The 17,692-nt window shown below is 46.0% G+C and overlaps 2 protein-coding genes across 3 annotated transcripts in view; both read left to right on the top strand.

Annotated features, from left to right (window-relative positions):
- The window catches only part of NIPSNAP1 (nipsnap homolog 1), a 34,873-nt gene extending 33,424 nt beyond the window's left edge, over window positions 1-1,449 (top strand). The window contains exon 11 of the transcript XR_005527278.1: window positions 1,439-1,449. The gene's annotated coding sequence lies outside the window, so the exon portion shown is untranslated. The remainder of the gene's footprint in view (window positions 1-1,438) is intronic.
- THOC5 (THO complex 5) overlaps window positions 1-17,319 on the top strand; it is a 31,915-nt gene extending 14,596 nt beyond the window's left edge. Inside the window, exons 9-21 of one of the 2 annotated variants that reach the window (XM_039225623.1) lie at window positions 499-531; window positions 1,790-1,867; window positions 2,787-2,827; window positions 3,071-3,170; window positions 4,495-4,603; window positions 8,200-8,301; window positions 8,865-8,961; window positions 9,539-9,653; window positions 10,928-11,031; window positions 11,167-11,254; window positions 13,726-13,841; window positions 14,494-14,684; window positions 17,116-17,319. In XM_039225623.1, the coding sequence (XP_039081554.1) occupies window positions 499-531; window positions 1,790-1,867; window positions 2,787-2,827; window positions 3,071-3,170; window positions 4,495-4,603; window positions 8,200-8,301; window positions 8,865-8,961; window positions 9,539-9,653; window positions 10,928-11,031; window positions 11,167-11,254; window positions 13,726-13,841; window positions 14,494-14,684; window positions 17,116-17,179 (1,238 nt within the window). In that variant the 3' untranslated portion in view covers window positions 17,180-17,319. The remainder of the gene's footprint in view (window positions 1-498; window positions 532-1,789; window positions 1,868-2,786; window positions 2,828-3,070; window positions 3,171-4,494; window positions 4,604-8,199; window positions 8,302-8,864; window positions 8,962-9,538; window positions 9,654-10,927; window positions 11,032-11,166; window positions 11,255-13,725; window positions 13,842-14,493; window positions 14,685-17,115) is intronic. The other variant, XM_039225632.1, reaches the window with a different exon arrangement.
- The last annotated feature ends 373 nt before the right edge of the window (window positions 17,320-17,692 follow it).

Raw genomic sequence — 17,692 nt, 5'->3', positions numbered from 1 at the left:
AATCTTCGATGAGCCTGGCTGGTCAGCTATGGGTGCAGTGCCCCAGCAGCCTGGATGCCTGGGTTCCCAGACACTCACCCCATGGAGGCACGCTTGGCAGGTGGATCAGCACCTCTCGTTCCGCTTCAGAGAGAGGACTTGGTGAACACAGGTCCCAGGCAGCCTTCCCAGGCTTTCATGATGCTCAAACAGGCTGCATGTCGTTAAAGTGATTTACCAAATGGGAAGATGTGTCTGCTTTAAGCTTATGGGCAGCCCTTTACTCCATAGGGTTTAGAAAAGGTATTGGAGACCCTACCTTTTGCCCTCCTGCAGCTTTCACCCAGCACCTAAACTTTTCTTCTTCACCCCACCGCATCAGACAGACCTGTACCGCATCAGTGCATGCCTGTCCTCCCAGCCATGGGCACCGACACATTACTGTCTCTCTTCTTGTGTCTTCCTGGTCCTCCTGGTCCTCTCCTTCCCTTTCGTTCTCCTTCTTGTTTCCATCATCAGCTCATATGAAATCCTCCCAGCCCCCTAGACAGGGTGAGTAATTTTCTTTTGTGTTTAAACCCAACCTGTTTCCTTTCCCATTTTACTGTAGAATTTCAGGATTAAGCTACCCAAGAAAACAGTTGGCATTTGCCAGTGGTTGGAGGGGCCAGCCAGCTTGTTTGGGGTGAAGTATGTGGGTTCATGCAGGCTGTCAGAGAGTAGTGGCCAATCTCCTGGAAGTATTATCTCAGTGGCCTTGCCAGGTAGAGGAAGTTTGCCATCCCTTCTTAGTGCAGTTGGGTAAGCCATTTCAGGCTCCTCTGACGATCTGTAATCCATATGCCCTTTTCAGTGGAGCAAGAGGGACTGTGGCCTGTCTGACCTCCCAGTAGACCTACAGAGTTCCACAGAGGCAGGCCAGGTGTCACCTAGGGGAATGTCAGTCCTGATGCATGGAAAAGCCCTCTTATCTTCCTGTTTAAGATACCAGGCTCAAGTTGAATAGACCTAGTCTTGAATCCTGGCTTAGCTACTTCCTGGCTATTGTGTCTAACTCTCTGAGCCTTAATTTTCTCATCTCGTGGCTATAGTAGTAATATGGCTCTCCTAGAGTTGTTGTGACGGTTAGACATTAATTTGAAAAAAAAAATATTATTACAATTATAAGCATCAGCTTATTTGGTTCTCACCACCCATCAGGCAGCCGCCATTTGTCAGGACAGGGTTTCTTTCATAGATGGAGAAAGCAGGGCGCAGAGCAGTGACATAACTTTCCAGGTGTTTAGAATTGGTGGGGTAGGGACTCAGATCTGGGACTAGACTTCAGGGTCCAAGTTCCTATGCACTGTCCTGCTTCCCACTTGAATGTGAATGGTGTAGTACAGAATAGAGAGTAAGCAAGCACTTAGATGAGAACCATTGTTTCTGGGATGTGGACAGTTAGGAGCTTCTGGATGAGAACCTTTAAGACACTTGGCAGAAGAGTATCCTGTGGCTTTAGGAACTAGGGTGAGATTATGCCTTGGTATAAGCTTGAAAAGAAAGGCGTTCACCATAATCTCCAGTGGTGCTTGTCTAAAATCTGCACTTCGGATTCTTTCTTCTCAGTAAATAATGGAAAAAAGCCTTAAGTTTCCCACCTTTTTCCTCCTCATCTGGAGAAAGGGCTTTTGCCCTTCCACCCCCTTCTACCCCCAGTCAGTAAGGAGCTGTAACAAAGACAGAAGAAATGCAGTCCCAGAGTTAGCCTGTTGTGTAGCTTAGCTCCTTCCCTCAGCGGCTATCATATGAAGCTTTTTCTTGCTCACAGATAAGACGCTGTCTGTGGCAATTGAAGGCAGTGTCGACGAAGCCAAGGCTCTATTTAAGCCTCCGGAAGACTCCCAAGGTAATATCAAGATCTTTCCCAATGTCTTCCATAGCTGGGTCCAGGGGCACCAGGTCAACACTCCAGGGCAGTACTGGTCCTTTGGAAATTAGCTGTACTAGTTCTGAGTAGCAGGGAGCTTGACTTTAATGTCTTAATGCTCAAGGGTAAACAGGGAAAAGCATTGCTTGTGGATTTTGGTCCTGCCACTCACTAGCTCATTGCTCCTGGGAAAGCTCTTTAATATTTCAGTTTTTTCTTTCTTTTTTTTAATGTTTATTTTTGAGAGAGAGAGAGAGTACAAGCAAGAGAGGAGCAGAGACAGGAAGACACAGAATCTGAAGCAGGCTCCAGGCTCTGAGCTACCAGTACAGAGTGCGACACGGGCCCGAACTCATGAACCATGAGATAGTGACCTGAGCCGAAGTCGGACACTTAACCGACTAAGCCACACAGGAGCCCCTCTTTAGCATTTCTGGGCCTCAGTTTACTTCTTGTCAAAACAGGATAGTAATACCTCATGTAGAATTATTTTGTCAGTTAAGTGAGGTCATGCACGCAAAGTTCTTAGCATCATTCTTAGCACATAGCAACCCCTCAAGTTGTATGAACTTGAACTAGCTACTGCTGTTGCTATTTATAATACTGTTACTGCTACTACCACCACTTCCAGCAAGGGGGGGTAGGGACTTGTGCATAGGATTATATTAAAAAGCACTTCCCAAAAATAGGCGGAGCGATTATGAGACATTCCTCCTTTTTTTCTTCCATCACCATGTTTTCTGTATCGAATCAGCAGCAGCAAATTACTTTATCATGTATTCTAAAGAAACCCATTTACAAATGACACAGAGTCTTGGCCCCTTTATGCCCATGGGTTGGGGCATTTTAGGAGCATTGGGGGCCTCCTCACCTCGATGCCTTCTCTCTGTGGTTGCAGATGACGAGAGTGACTCTGATGCTGAAGAGGAGCAGACCACGGTGAGAGCTGTTTCCCCTCCTAGTGTGTCAGGCAGCTGCACCAGGGCCTGCTGGTTGGCAGGTGCCATCCTTCCTAGAAGCAGAAGAAAGAGGTTGGAAAGAACGAGCTGCTGAGGGTCTGATAGCTGGATAGCTGAAGCAGCAGGTCCCAGGCAGAGGGGCTGAGGCCCTGGCCAGTAGGGGGAAGGAAGGGGGAAATTCATATGACCAGCGTTCATCTCATTTGATCTTTCCTTTGTCCAGAAACGCCGGCGACCCACACTGGGAGTTCAGTTGGATGACAAGCGCAAAGAGATGCTAAAGAGGCACCCACTGTCTGTCATGCTGGACCTGAAGTGCAAAGGTCTGGCTCCCCTTGTTCTGGCAGGTCCATAGCATTTAAGGGTTTGGCTAGCTGCAGGTGCACAGGGGCCGGCAAGCCACAGTCCTGTTTGACCAAGAAAAGATTCTGGTCTCATATTTCTTTGTTTTTTCTCATTATTTTGCATGAAGTTTGATTTTTTTTCCCTCTGAGTCATAAGCATAACAACATAGCAACAAAACTAGGCACATATGGGATGCTTGATAAAATTACATCAATTTCTGAATTGGTTAAGTCAGATACACAGAACAAGTTGCAAGAGTATGCAGGATTGGAGTACTATGACCAGGGTGCCTAATTTCGTAAACATAAGTAGACGTTTGTATTCTGCAGAGAATGTTTTGAAACTGGTTTTGTAGGGATAAAGCAACGTACACGGTATAAGAGCTAACTGTTGTGTGCAAGTTTCCCTCTCATCTGAGACTCTCAGACTCTGGTCTTACCTTCAAGGTCTTACCTCTTTGTGACAGATTTCTTACATATTTTCTAGAACTATTCATGTATTTAGAAGATTTTTTTTATACAAGCATGTATTCATCCTTTTAGCTTTTGCACAAATGGAAACACACTCTATGCACTTCTTTTTTTTTTTAACTTGTTATTTTGAGATAATTTTAGACTCAGAAGTTGCTGTAATAGACTTCTCATGCTCTTCACTCAGCGTTAATTTTATTGGTAGAATTAACTAAACCACAGAATTTATGCAGACTTCCCTAGTTTTTCCACTGATGTCCTTTGTCCATTTTAGGATCCAGTCCAGGATCTCACATTGCATTTAGTTGTCATTCCCCTTAGTCTCCTGCAGGCAGGACAGTCTTGTCCTCAGTCTTCATTTATCTTTCATGACCTTGACATCTTTGAAGACCAGGTTTATTTATTATGTAGAAAAACTCAATTTGGCTTTGTCTGGTGTTTTCTCCTTATCAGACTGAGCTTATGGGTTTGGTGGAGGAATACCATAGACATGGTTTCGTCATCCCATCATGTCAGGGGTATGTGGTGTCAATGTATCTATTACTGGTGGTACTAACCTGGATCCAAGGGGGATCACTTGATTGCTCCCTTTCTACTTTTTAGTAGCAGCTAAGTCCAGCCCACACTCAAGGGGAGGGAAATGAAGCTCCCCGTCTTGGAGAGAGGAGTTGCAAAGAATTTGTAGACAGTTTTTACTCAATATAAAATTGCCATTGAGTTTTTGTTTTTACAGTAAAAGCTCTTAAAAGCCTTGCTTTCTGTTCTATGATATTGTAGACTCTGCTGTCACATTCAACTTGTACATGGTCTTCTTTTTGTCCTCCCCCTCCAGATGACAGTGTGCTTCACTTGACTTTCTACTACCTCATGAACCTCAACATCATGACAGTAAAGGCCAAAGTGACGACTGCCACGGAGCTGATCACCCCTATCAGTGCAGGGTACTGGGCAGGCGCTGTGGAGAGTGGGGCGTGGGGGTGGATGTGAGGAGGACCTCTCTGCGGGCTGCTTTTGGTTCCTCACGCACTGGCTCTGAGGAGGTGCACTGCTCCTGTATTCTCTTGTCATGACCACGTGGTCTAGAAGTTCTGGCACCTCACTGGTATTTAGAAAGTACTTGCTGACTTTAGTTAGTCCTCTTACTACACAACAGAAGATAAAATGACTATAGTGTATGGCAAATTGAGTAGGCGGGGCAGAGCACCAGCTCTTTCTGACAAGTGGAAAGGTGTGAATATAGAATTGGAATTTGGCATTGAGATTGACAAATTTAGGCCTTCCTTTATTCGTTCTCTCACAGGGTGCTGGGAGTTTTGCTTCACAGCCGAGCTCAATCCCAGGTTGTCCTTATCTGGCAGTGGGAAGAGGTTTTGAGGAGGGTGAGTGGAGGCAGGCTAATGATGGCCACAGGTTGGGCATCCCCGGGAAGCCCCTGGCTGTGGCAGTCTTGTTCCACAGCTAGGAGTGGGAAGAAGGGAAGAGGACCAAGAGGGCCTGAAGTAGCCTTACAGGAGCGTGACCCTGGCCTGGCACTCCTGCACACTTGAGTCTTCAGGTTTGCTATACAGAGACCACTGAGGGGGACACAAGTCTGGTGCCTGGTGGGGTGAGGCTCTTCCCACGGCTGCCTTTGCGTTCCCTACCCTGCCCCTTTCGGGCTGTAGCCTCAGTCCCTGGACTTGACAGTTACTTGATCATGCTAGGGCACTCTGGATGAAATTGACCCTATTCTCACCTGACCCCAGCAGAGGGAGCCCAGGGCTTTCTTCAGAGTGCCCAGTTACACTGCCCGGCCAGAACTCTCAGCCTAGCAGCTTGAGGGCCCTGGCCATGGTGGAGCTCCGTGTCACCAGCATTCTACCTTCTCGTCTCTCAAATGCCATACCTACTAAGAACAGGGCTGCCGGCTGGCCTCAGTGCATATTAACTCCAGTTTCTCCCTAAGCTTTGCACATGCCAGTACTGGGGGCAGTACTGCTGAGTGAATAACAGCTGGGCTCAGAGCTCCAGTGTGTCCCAGGTCTGCCACTTACAGCTGTGTGTGCATTTTTAGCCAAGTTTCCTGGCCTCTAAGTCTGCTTCCTCACTCTGGTTGTGAATTGTAATATACACTTCCAGGGTACTTATGAAGGATCAGGTCTAGTGCTTAGCATAGGTGAGGCACTTGGTAAGTGACAGCTGTGTTTACCATCATGAATTTGCTTAACTCTTCACAATAACTTTCAAGGGGAGGAAACTGCAGATATCATTGATAAATGGCCCATGGCCCCAAAAGAGGAAGGAGATGCAAAAGGAAGCACCACCTTGAAACCAGGATTGTATCTTTATGGGCCTTCACGTGTTGTCTAGCTCATCCCCCATTTTCCAGATGGAAAACTGAGGTCCGAGAGGTTTATGACCAGTTGTGGAAGCTCTGGGCCTAGAGCTCCAAACTCCCAGCTCAGAGGCTTAGGCTCAAATACAGACTGCTTTGGCCCCTGGAGATACCACCCTGGTATATGGTTCTGTATATTCATCTACTACAACATGAGGATACTTTTTTCCCTACAATATAATCAGTCTCACACTAATTCCTTAATATCATTTGATATCCAGTCAGAAATCAGATTTCACTGATTTTCTCATAAGTGTTTTTTCGTTAGTTGTTTTTACAATTTGGGTTTTGGATCTGGATCCTTATAAGGTCCACATGTTGCAATTGGGTAAAGCTTCTCTCAGGCATCTTTTCATCTGAATGTCTCTGTGCCATCTGTTTGTCAAAGAGAATGGGTTGTTTATAGGTTTCTCCAGTCTGGATTTTGATGGTTGCGTCCCTGCATTACAATTTAGTGAGTTACTCCCTGTGTTTTTCATGTAAATTATAGTTAGATTTAAAAGTTTAATCAGATTCCATTTTGATTTTTTGCAGGAGGTCCAGGGAGCAAGACAGTATCATAAATGTTGAGTGCTTCCGTCAGGAGGCACAGGCAGTCTCTATTTTTGTGGCGTTAGCCACATCGATGACTGTTGCCAGGATCTGTTAACTCATTAGGGAATTGACATTCTATAACGTTCAATAAAATGTTCTATAAACATTTTAATGTTTAACTAGCTGTGCTGAATTTTCTTGAAGAAATCATTTTACAGAATGGTTTTACAGAATGTATATGATCTTGATTAGGGCATTTTGAGTCACTAATCAGTTTTTCATTAAGCCATTAAACTATTTTTAATGATTTTCCACTTTGACTTTAACCGCTTTTTACCTGTTTTTATTTTACAACAAAGATTTGACTGATTGAGTAGTTTTTTTGTTTTGGTATTTTTATGACTATATATAATCTCTCCTTTTGTGTCCATTATTTTCACCAAATTCAGTTGTCCTGAACCACATATTACTGATGCACATTTTTTCAAGATTTGATTCTTTCATTAGGCTTTGCTAATTAGAAACCGTTATCATGCAGTTTTAGCTGTTGCTTTATTATTTTTGTTGACTCTTGACTCATTCTGTTTGTCAGTAATAGTCACTAAATAACATTGGCCGAAAGACTGACAGTTCTTATTTATTTTCTAGCCAGTTCTCCATGAAAGGCAGTGAAGGCGGTTCCATGAAAGGAAGTGGAGTAGGGAAGGGAGACTGGGAGAGACAGAGAACAGGGAAGAGTCAGAGGTGCCACCACCCCACTGCTAAATTCTTCAAGGCATGTCTGGGCTCTGAGCAGTAAGATTAGCCCATTCTGCCTAAGTTGCTCCTGATGCCAGATCTGGAAAGATGAAGGAGAACCCCTGCTGCTTGAGAGAAAGACTGAGCCTTGTCCTTTATGATCAGATTACTCCATTATCCTCCTCCTCTCCCCTCCCCATCCCTTCTCCACTTGTCAGCTTTTAATTACAGGCTGTGCCCTAACCATTCCAGATGGGTGGCAGTGATGCTGTCTCTCTGCTTATAGCCCTGGGTCACCTTGTGTCCAGCGCATGTGATAATGTCTTTTTCTGGGGACATAAAGGGACCTTTTTCTGTGAGCATGAGATTTGGTCAAAGTGAGATAGACACACTGTCAAAGCTGTGTACTTGTTCTTTTGGGGTAGAAAGGAATCTCTTCTGCTCTTGTGAAAATTGTGATGATTTTATCTCCAGTGTCACAGAGCTTTGCTCCCTTGAAGGTAAGGCCTTGGTCACCATATACCTCTCTTAAAGGGATAGGGTTTTCAAAAAGTTTAGTGTTTAGGAGTACTACTGTCTTTGATCAGACAGTGCAAATCCCAGCTCCAGCACTTATTAATAGTGTGATCGTAGACAAGTCATATCTTTCAAAGCCTGAATTTCTCCTTTGTAAAATGGAAATGATGATACCTCATTGAGTGTGAGATCTAGTGACCTCAAATATAAGGATTATGGTCTGTCCCTCCTCCACTTTCCTGGCCCACAGGAAGCATTCAGTAAATGGTAGCATGATCATCAGTGATAGGTGGCATTACTATTCCCAGATGCCCAAGTCTGCCTCAAGGCAAGGCATTGGCCAGTGTTCTTACTGCGATCTTCTCCCTTTTCCAGTGACTTGCTTTCTCCTGACTCAGTCCTGAGCTGTTTGTATCCAGGGGATCATGGAAAGAAGACTCCAAATCCAGCCAATCAGTATCAGTTTGATAAAGTTGGGTGAGTCAGCAGTGTTTCCTCCTCTCTCAGCCTCTTTGCTTTGGAGTTTCTCTGGCAGCTCAAGCCCAGCGTTAGAGACCTGTTAGGGCCAGAGGCTTCTCAGGCGGCAAGGGAGACCCTGGAGCTGGAGGGGTGCTATGTCAAAAGGAGGAAACACAAGTGGCAAATGAAGGTCATGGAGTAGTGAGGAAGGGTAGAAGGATCAAACTTGGAGGACATGCTAAGAACACATGAGAGGATAACATGGTTTAACATTTAATTCTCTTGAGGATTAGAAACTTGAAAAACATTTTATAAATTGGTGGACTGGTAAAGAAGTCAAAGGCATTGCCTTTATATTTAGACTTGCTTATGAGTTGGGGGGAAGAGAAAAGGGAACATGGAAGAGGTGAAATTCACAGTAGGAAGGTGATGAAGTTTAGAGGCTTTGCTGGCAGCCCCACTGTGAGTATGGCTGAGCCTGCAGGACCAATCCATTTCAGGGCCTTGGGAGGAAGGCTCTATCCTGGGACCACTGCAGAAAGGACTTATAAAATTATCTTATGCTGTGTTCTTTTCTGCAGCATCCTGACTTTGAGAGACTACGTACTTGACCTAGGTCACCCCTATTTGTGGGTACAGAAGCTAGGTGGCCTCCACTTCCCCAAAGAGCAGCCCCAGGTGTGTACACTGATCCAAGTCTCCTTGGCTAAGGATCTCTACCTCCTCATCCCCCGGACAGACTCCAGAAAGGCTTCTGGTGGCCTTTGGGGGCTTTGAATATCAGAATGCTTTTCCTCAGGTCTATAGTCTGTTCTCCCTCCACTCAGGATACTAAAACATCTGAGGCCTACAAATGTTTAGGTACCTTTGGTTTTCCCTGAGCCTAGTACCCCTTGAAATCAAAGTAACTTGAGTCCTTGCTCTGGGTGCTGCATGACTCCAAGCTCCACTGCCCCTCAGCCTTGTGTATAAAGGTGCCAAAAATGAGGCTTCGGCAGAACCCCAGGGGATCTGGCATCTGGCACCTTAGCAGAAGCCTTCCTTTCTCAGGAGCTGGCCAGGCCTCTTGAGAACCCAGCATCCTGTATTGTTCCTACTGGAACTCAGCATCTGGCCTGTCACAGCAGGTAAACCCTGCCATTCCTATAAGGTGCCCACCTCAGGGTGTGGGTGGTCCTGGCTGCCACTGGCAAGGAGGGGCTAGGAGAGGCAGGGACGGGGAGCACTCAGGTGTGCTTCCCACTGTCGTTCACAGCACACAGTGATTGCTGACCACTCGCTGAGCGCCAGCCACATGGAGACCACCATGAAACTGCTGAAGACCAGGGTGCAGTCCCGCCTGGCCCTCCACAAACAGTTTGCATCCCTGGGTAAGCTGGTGTTCGGACTGTGGCTTAAGGCCCATTTGGACAACACGGACAAAGATGACTTAACCTTTCACTCTTTTCTTAAATTCTGATGACACTTCCTGGCTCTTGTTGAGCAGAGGTTTTGGCAGGGCCACTGGGGAGAGCTACAGGCCCATCCAAGCAGGGATCTGAGCTCCCCACAAGACCATCAGGGCTTTCTTAGCTCACAAAAGAGGTCCAAAGCCTTCTGGGAGGTCCAATCAGGAATGGCTTATTCTAGGTTAGTGCATGTCAGACTTTGGTGTACGTTCTACAGATGTTTAATAGAAACCCACTTCATGCTTTATAGAGCTTATATTTAGCTTATTTGACTACAGCTATTCAGGGATCCACCCCCCTCATACCTCCCTTGAGACCTACTGAACTAACATCCTCCAGGGTGAGGCTGAACCCCAGTGTTATTCATAAGCTTCCAGGTAATTCTAAGCCATGGAGCCAATGAGCCATTGACCAAGGTGGTGGCCATATGGGTGTCCCTTTTCATTTATTCATTCAGTAAATACTTGTTGAGGGCTTACCATGTATAAGGCACTTGAGGGGTAGTGAGGGTTAAGATCTTTCTGATGGAAAAGAATCACTGTCAGGAAAAGCATTAGGTTTCCAAGACCCATCTGGAGTCCTTACCCATCTGGGGCACTTCTTGTATTCCACATGGATCCTGATTTCCAGGGCAGCATTGTTTGTCTGTCGGTTTGCTGCTTCCCATCAACATTGCTAAACTTGTTTTGTCCCAAGGTTGGATGATTGTCATCCTGGACAGCATTTACTGTGTTGGCATATTTGTGGATTGAAACACCAGCAGGAATTTGCCCTAGAGCAGTTCTCTAGCTCTTCTCCCTTGGAGGAACTGACACAGAACACTTTAGTCATTTCCTCCACCAAGGTCAGCTGTGAAAACACAGCCCTCTCGGCTATTTGATCTAATTAATAAGCACTGCAGAGGCATTGTCACTGGTTTGGGCTGCGAGGGGGGGGTTGTTTTGCTGGCCGTCATTTACATTAAAGATGAAGTACCATGAATGCTGGTGCTAGGTCCGGCCACAAGCACACAGCGGGGGTGAAGGTCAGGTTGGTGTGCCTGCATTCATAGCACATGTTGTTAACCAGGGCACCTACTGAATGCTTCATGTACCTGGACAGCTGGCAGGGCCATCTGAGCCCTTCAGATGATCCTAGTTCCCCAGCTGTGGCATCTGATTTCTACCTGTAATACCACCTGTCTTGCCCCTTTTTAGAACATGGTATTGTACCAGTTACCAGTGATTGCCAGTACCTCTTCCCTGCAAAGGTGGTCTCCCGCCTGGTCAAGTGGGTGACAATTGCCCATGAGGATTACATGGTAAGTGAAGGAGTGACAAGTGACCCTTGCTGTCCCAAAGACTCACATCATTTTTCAGCTCCTGCCCCTTCCCCCAGAAGGGCAGGGGATTTGATTGGCGGATCCAGGAATTTCCTCCTCTGTGGTGACTTCTAGGAGCTGCATTTCACCAAGGACATTGTGGAGGCGGGACTGGCTGAGGACACCAATCTCTACTACATGGCACTCGTGGAAAGGGGCACAGGTAATTGCTTTTCTGATCACAGTGATAGGCAAGGGAAAGTAGTAAGAATAAAACATTCCTGAGGGTTGCCCAAAGAAAGTGAAAGATCCTAGAGTCTTGCTGGGGTGACTTAGCAAATAGTAATGATTATAAGAGCCACCATTCAGTGAGGACTTGGTCTATAACACAGCCACATACAAGTTTTATCTCATTTAATTCTTACGACAGTGCTGGGAGTGGTAATGCGAGTACCCCCTGTTCTCCTAAAGTTTGCATTCCGCCACTTTGCTTTTACATAAAACCTACGTTATTGCCTGTTTTCACCAACTGTAAGAAAGGAAGATGTTCACCTTTACAAGAGAAACCATTACTGTACTAATGTAGGTCTTGTGTAAAAGTAAAGTGGCATTAATGCTCGGAAAGTGAGGAGTGGGGAGAGGAGTTGCTCCTTGCCTTATGCCATTTTGGCTTACGGAAGATTTCATAGAAACACTCTACTTTGGGATAGCAGGGGAAACCCGTATTCCCATTTTATAGGTGAAAAAGCTGAGGCTTCATCACAAATGCAGTCTGAGCCCGAACTCTTAGCCCATTGCTTTACTGTTCTCTAAAAAGCAGATATACCTGTTCTTCCTCCTCTTCGCAGAAGGGCCGGTATATCACTCTTAGGTTGTGAAGTGCAGAGTGGTAGGACCTTCCTCCCTATGTGCTGTTCCTATACTCACTTTGGAGGCATCACAAGCTGTGATTCCTCACGGCTGTCCTGGAGTCTCATTTGCCAAGGCTGTCTGTGGAGCCACCCAGGTGCTGCCTGTGGAGGTGTTTTCTGGCTCCTGCCTTGACAAGCCTGCCACTCACTGCCCACAGAATCTGACCCCTGGGTTTGGTGCTGTGGCTGCTGCGCCCTGGGAGCTGGCTGTGGTTCTAAGACAGTGCAAGAAATATAAGGAGAGGTTGTGCTCTGTGATGTTAGACTTTCTCTACCTTGGTTTCTTGCATTCTCTTTTTCTTTGTGTGTTTTAAAAATATTCTGAGTTCAAATTAAATATTTTAGATACAGTTGAGGTCCCCTGCTTCCACTTCATTCTTTCATTCTCTCCCTCATTATCAGTGGCTACTGTTTGGAATTTGTACAGTTGCTTCCCATCCTTTTTTCTTTCAAAAATTACTTTTAGCTCATCCCTAAATAACACAGAATACGGTTATGAAAGGGTACAAAATATGTAGTCTAAGAAATTTATAAAGCCCCAAGTAGGGGAGGTCACTAGAAGACATCACTGCTTCCTGGTTGAGCAGATAAAAGCTTGCGTAGGTAGTAAGTGTTCTAGATCCATAACAGACTGAATGTGATAATTAAAGTTTTCATAAGATGCATTGTAGAATTTGAGAATGTAAGAGTGAAATTTAAATAAATACATAGCAATTCCAAAACAAAACAAAACCTGTGTGTGTGTGTGTGTGTGCGTGTGTATGAAGAATCCTTAAGTTATTTTACAACAGATCAGTTTGAAAACTACATAGTATTACTGAATAGACCTAAATCCAGAAATATATGCCAACTGTTCGGACAGAAGAGAAAGGACTCACTTTATAATAAATGTGGTTGTCAATGTCAGGGAAGAATTATCTTAACCTCCGCTGTCTTGTTTTCTGTTATTTGAATTACTGATGTGTCATAGTTCTTTTTACTCTCTATAAATAATGAGAAAGGAATGGCATACCTAGCCCATTGGTGGTAAAAGTAAATGTCATCCTATGGAGAAAAGCAAAGGCTCCCACCAGAGAAAAAATGAATATGTTAAAAAATACAACTATTTCCTGTAAGGACTATGAGCACAGCTTTGATATCAGACAGCTCTAGTTAAACTCAGCATGGCTGCTTTGGACTGTTCTTAAGGAAGTTTCTGTCAGAACATCAGTTTCTTTTTATGTAAAATGGGATTGATAATAACGGTATCCATCTCATACAATCATTGGTAGAATGAAATAAAATGTACATGAAGGGTTTAGCACAGTGCTTGGAATACAGTAAGTATTCCATAAAAGTTTCACGTAATGAAATACTTGAAAAGAAACAACAGAGAAAATATATTGAGGTAATAGCTAATACACAATATTGTTAGAAAAAACAGTAAGCCTTCATGTGGCAGAATCTGTAACTTGTGGGCAAAGAAAGAAATGCTAGTTAAACTTCTGTCAAAGGAGCAAATAAAACTCTTGGGCAGACCCAGTGTGGGCTGGACCCTGGGGAGTCCACATACCTCTGCATCCTTAGAGGGACCAAAGTCACAGGACCTCACATTCTGCAGCCTGGCAATTCTATTTCAGAGATTCTCAAATAAAAGCGAAAGTCAGTCAGTACCAGAATGTGCTGTGTAGTACTTGGATTAATGTAAAACAAAGAGCTAGCCCCAGAGGTCCAATGGGGAGGGTCCATGGCTGGCAAGCTGGGTCTCAGAACTGATTTTTCCTCCTTTCCCCTCTCTTCCCAGCCAAACTCCAAGCTGCTGTGGTGCTGAACCCTGGCTACTCCTCTATCCCACCCATTTTCCAGCTGTGCCTGAATTGGAAAGGAGAGAAAACCAATAGCAACGATGACAACATTCGGGTAAGGCCCCAATGGGGGAGACAGGGGAAGGGGGAAGAGCCTCCCTGGGGAGGTGGGAGGTGGCAGAACCTCCTGCAGCTGAGAGTTTGCCCATTGGCATAATTCCAGGGACAGAGGGACCTGCCGGGATTTGTAGAATTTGCTGGAGCCTGTGTGGTATAGTAGAAAAAGCCTAGACCCAACTTAACCACTTACCTAATTTGGGGTCACCCCATTTTAAAATGGAGATCATATAAACTCTTGCTTTGAAAGGTTGTCGTCTTGGGCTTCTATAGAAATGTGAATAAACTCAGGAGCACATAAGTGATGGAATGAGATGGTGTATAAGATCATTACAGCTATGATTAATTTATCGTTATACCTTGATTTGATTCTGTAGTGACCTTCTGGCCGTAGATCATGCTTTTAACCCTCATACCTTCTGACTTAGATCTTACCTCTCTACATTCCTCCGTCTTCTTGGCTGTGCAAGTATTGGGCAGGGAAAGTTTTGGGTCGGAATCAGGAAGACACTGTTGTCCTGAGGACAAGCCCGTCTGGCCTGAGCTGGTGGGACCCAGCTCTTGCACAGGCCCAGCTGTGGTTCTTGTGGAGCTGCCAGTTGCAGTCAGTCTGAAGGTAGTGCAAGGTTCCTGGCTTTCCCACTCCTTAGGCCATGGAGAGTGAGGTCAACGTGTGCTACAAGGAGCTGTGCGGCCCCCGACCCAGCCATCAGCTCTTGACCAACCAGCTGCAGCGCCTGTGTGTGCTGCTGGATGTCTACCTGGAGACGGAGAGCCATGATGACAGTGTGGAGGGGCCCAAGGAATTTCCCCAGGAGAAGATGTGTCTGCGACTTTTCAGGTGAGGGGAGGGGCTGGAGTGCTGGGGTTCTGGGTCCCTTTAGCTCTGCCTCTCACGGGGATTTGTGGCAGAGATCAGAGCCTTGCATGGAGGGTGTGCTTGTTCCCAGTTGTGCTTATCTCTGTTCACAGTGGAAATTAAAATGCCATAGCTGGATTTTCCTTCCTGAAACTTTCCCTGTAGCCTACTTCCTACTATCCTGGCCCACTTATTCTTCACCAGCACCCCTGAAGGTGGGCCACCCACTGAGTGAGCAGCACCAGACCACAGACCAAGAAGGTTTAGCTGAACTTCCTGTGCATTTTCTGGAAAACAACAGGGCTTGTTGCAGGTCTCTGCTTTGCTGTTCACCGACTGTGTGACCTTGGCAGAGTCACTTTCGCTCTGGGCCTGTTTCCTAAAGGTTGAAGTAGAAGTATACAATCTGGCTCATGAGGAATTAGAGATAATTTGTTTCAGCTAAGAGAATGATTCCTGGCACAGACGGGCTCACAAAATGCGGTTAAGTCCTGACAGCCTGTCTCTGCTCATGGCACTTCTAGCCAATTTTCCATTTTCACTTTCCACTTCCTTTCTCTCCCTTTCATCCCCTAACTCATGCTCTTGTTTTTAAAAAGTTTCAAAACTCCAGAGTCCACACTATTCAGGCATCCCCTCCCTTTTGAGCAAACGACTGGGCAGGATTGGTGTCTGGGAGAGGGGAAGGACTATAACTTGTTTCTAATTGGCACATCCCCCTATTCCCTGTCAGTGTAAAGGTGCCTTACCTGCTCTTCACCTTCTCAGATAGCCAGCCCCCAGAAGCTGTGCCAGCACCTTCCCGCCTCCACCTGGCACTCCCACCTCGCCTGGTTCTTCCTTTTACCTGATAATAACCAGTTCCAGCCACCAAGGGGCTGCTGGGAGGCGGAGCGGCAGCCAGAAGGTGGTGGCTTCTAGGGCTTGCTCTCCCTGGTGGGTCTGTGTGAGAACTCAATTCTTCCCACCCCCTCAGTCTGCTGTAACACATTTCCAAGGTGGAAGCTCTCACACGGCCAGTGTTTATATTCTGTTATCTAATGGTTCCCAGAGGATCTGTTTCCTGAAGCGCTTTGTGCGTCATCCATGCTGAGCTTCTCTGTCAGGGCATGCTGGGAAGGTGCTCCTCTGGCTACTCAGATCCAGTTAGTTCCATGACTGGTGAGATGTGAGTTTCTTGGTCTGGAGTCCAGCTGACCACTGGGATCAGGCCAAGGGGCTGGGCTGCAAAGCGCTGGCCTAGCAGCAGGGACCCGACGCCTGGCTCTGCCTGTGGCTGGCTACTTTCAGCCTGGGGGTTCTCCATTAGCCACACGCCAAGACTCACCCAGGTGACTCTGTGCCCCTCTGGTGTTGGGAGGTATTTGTCATTGTGGTTATGAGCAAGGGCTTCAGGGCCAGAAAGATGTAGGTTCAAATTGCAGCTCCTTCCTGTGTGGTGAGGTCTACATGTAGCCCCATGAGCTTTAGATTCCTCATCAGTAAAACAGCATCTGCCTCAGGTATTGTTGGATGAAGTTAATCCAGATGTAGCTTGCAAAGTGGCAGATGTGATGCACGCAGAGTGAGCCCTCACATAAATAAGTGGATGCACTGATGTTGGAGTAAAAACCTTCTTTCTCATCTCTACCATCACACCCACACACCCCTCCTTGAGACCAGGATCCACAGTGTCACCTTTCTAGTTACCATTGAATATCAGTCATAGACAAACAAAAGAGACCCTTTATCTGGACATCACTCACTGTGGAGTTGTTTGGAAGAGGCTGCTGTGTGTTTGGCCTGGGTGCCCAGGATTATATCTGAAGCACCTTAGCTTTGTAGCACTGGGGCTTTGGCCATAGTTGTCAGTCGGCCTGTGGCCAGTAGGCTTTGGTGCTTCGGTGTCAGACCTGGTTTTGAATTTGGGCTCTACTTTCTGACTAAAATCTCGGGCAGCCAGTTTACCTTCCTGAGTCTGTTTCTTCATCTGTAAAACCTATAAAATGGTAGAAATAGCATCAAAGAAGTAGTAAGTATAAAGCTCATAGCTCTTGGCAGGCACTTAGTGCAGATTCTTTTCACTCCTGGACTCCTGCCTACATGGGAATCTCCTTGCAAAGCAGGATTTTAAGGGTTTTTCCTTCATTTTTATTATAGAAATAAAATGTTTCTTGTTAAACATGCAGACAATAACCAGTAAAAATACTAAAAAGTGAGGGTACCCAAGCCCCGTGCCTCTTGTCAGTGTGGGCCCTTCCAGGTTTGTGTTCATGCATTTGCAAGCATATTTTTGTTTTACAGTCTGCTTTTTTCGCAATGTTTCTTTTTCCCCCAACAGCTGCACAGTTTTCCTTGTGTAGGTGAATTGTAATTTATTTTGTCAGCCCAAAGGGCATGGTATTAACTAGTCTCCCTTCTCCTGTTTCTCTAGGGGTCCCAGCAGGATGAAGCCATTTAAATATAACCATCCTCAAGGATTCTTCAGCCATCGCTGACCTCCCACTCAGCCTGTTGTTTCCCCCTAGGCCCTAAGTGCTGTGCCTCTGCTTTCTGTTCTGGCCCACATGTGGCTCTTGATATTCTCCAAAGACAGGTTTTTTATTTCTAGCCTATTAAAGTGTCACTTGACCAAGTAGCCTTTGTCTTGTGGCTCCTTGGGGAGGAGGGAGGCGGGTTTGCAGTCTGGAAGGGCAGTTGGGGGCCACGGCACAGTGTGAAAGAGCTTTTGTGGTTAGGCTTTCTCTAGGTGACCAAGAAAAGCAGAGTGCAGAAGATTCTGGTTTTGTAGAAGCATGCTGCCCTCTTGTTCCCACTCACCTTTCTTGTTCCTGCTTTGGGAGGGCCTCATTATCTTGGTGTTTATTACCCCAGGTCCTCGCTCTTAGGAGGTGGCAGGGGAAGGCCAAATCAGCATAGCTCAAAAAGCAAAAGCTCTTCTTTCTCCTCTCCTCACTCCCTCCACTAACTTTGTCAGTGCCTCCAGTGGCCACATTCTCTCTTTTGATGTT

The sequence above is a fragment of the Hyaena hyaena genome, unplaced genomic scaffold, assembly GCF_003009895.1.
Source record: "Hyaena hyaena isolate Hyena2069 unplaced genomic scaffold, ASM300989v1 scaffold_19, whole genome shotgun sequence".
Classification (NCBI taxonomy): domain Eukaryota; kingdom Metazoa; phylum Chordata; class Mammalia; order Carnivora; family Hyaenidae; genus Hyaena; species Hyaena hyaena.
This window is presented reverse-complemented; position numbering and strand designations above follow the sequence as displayed.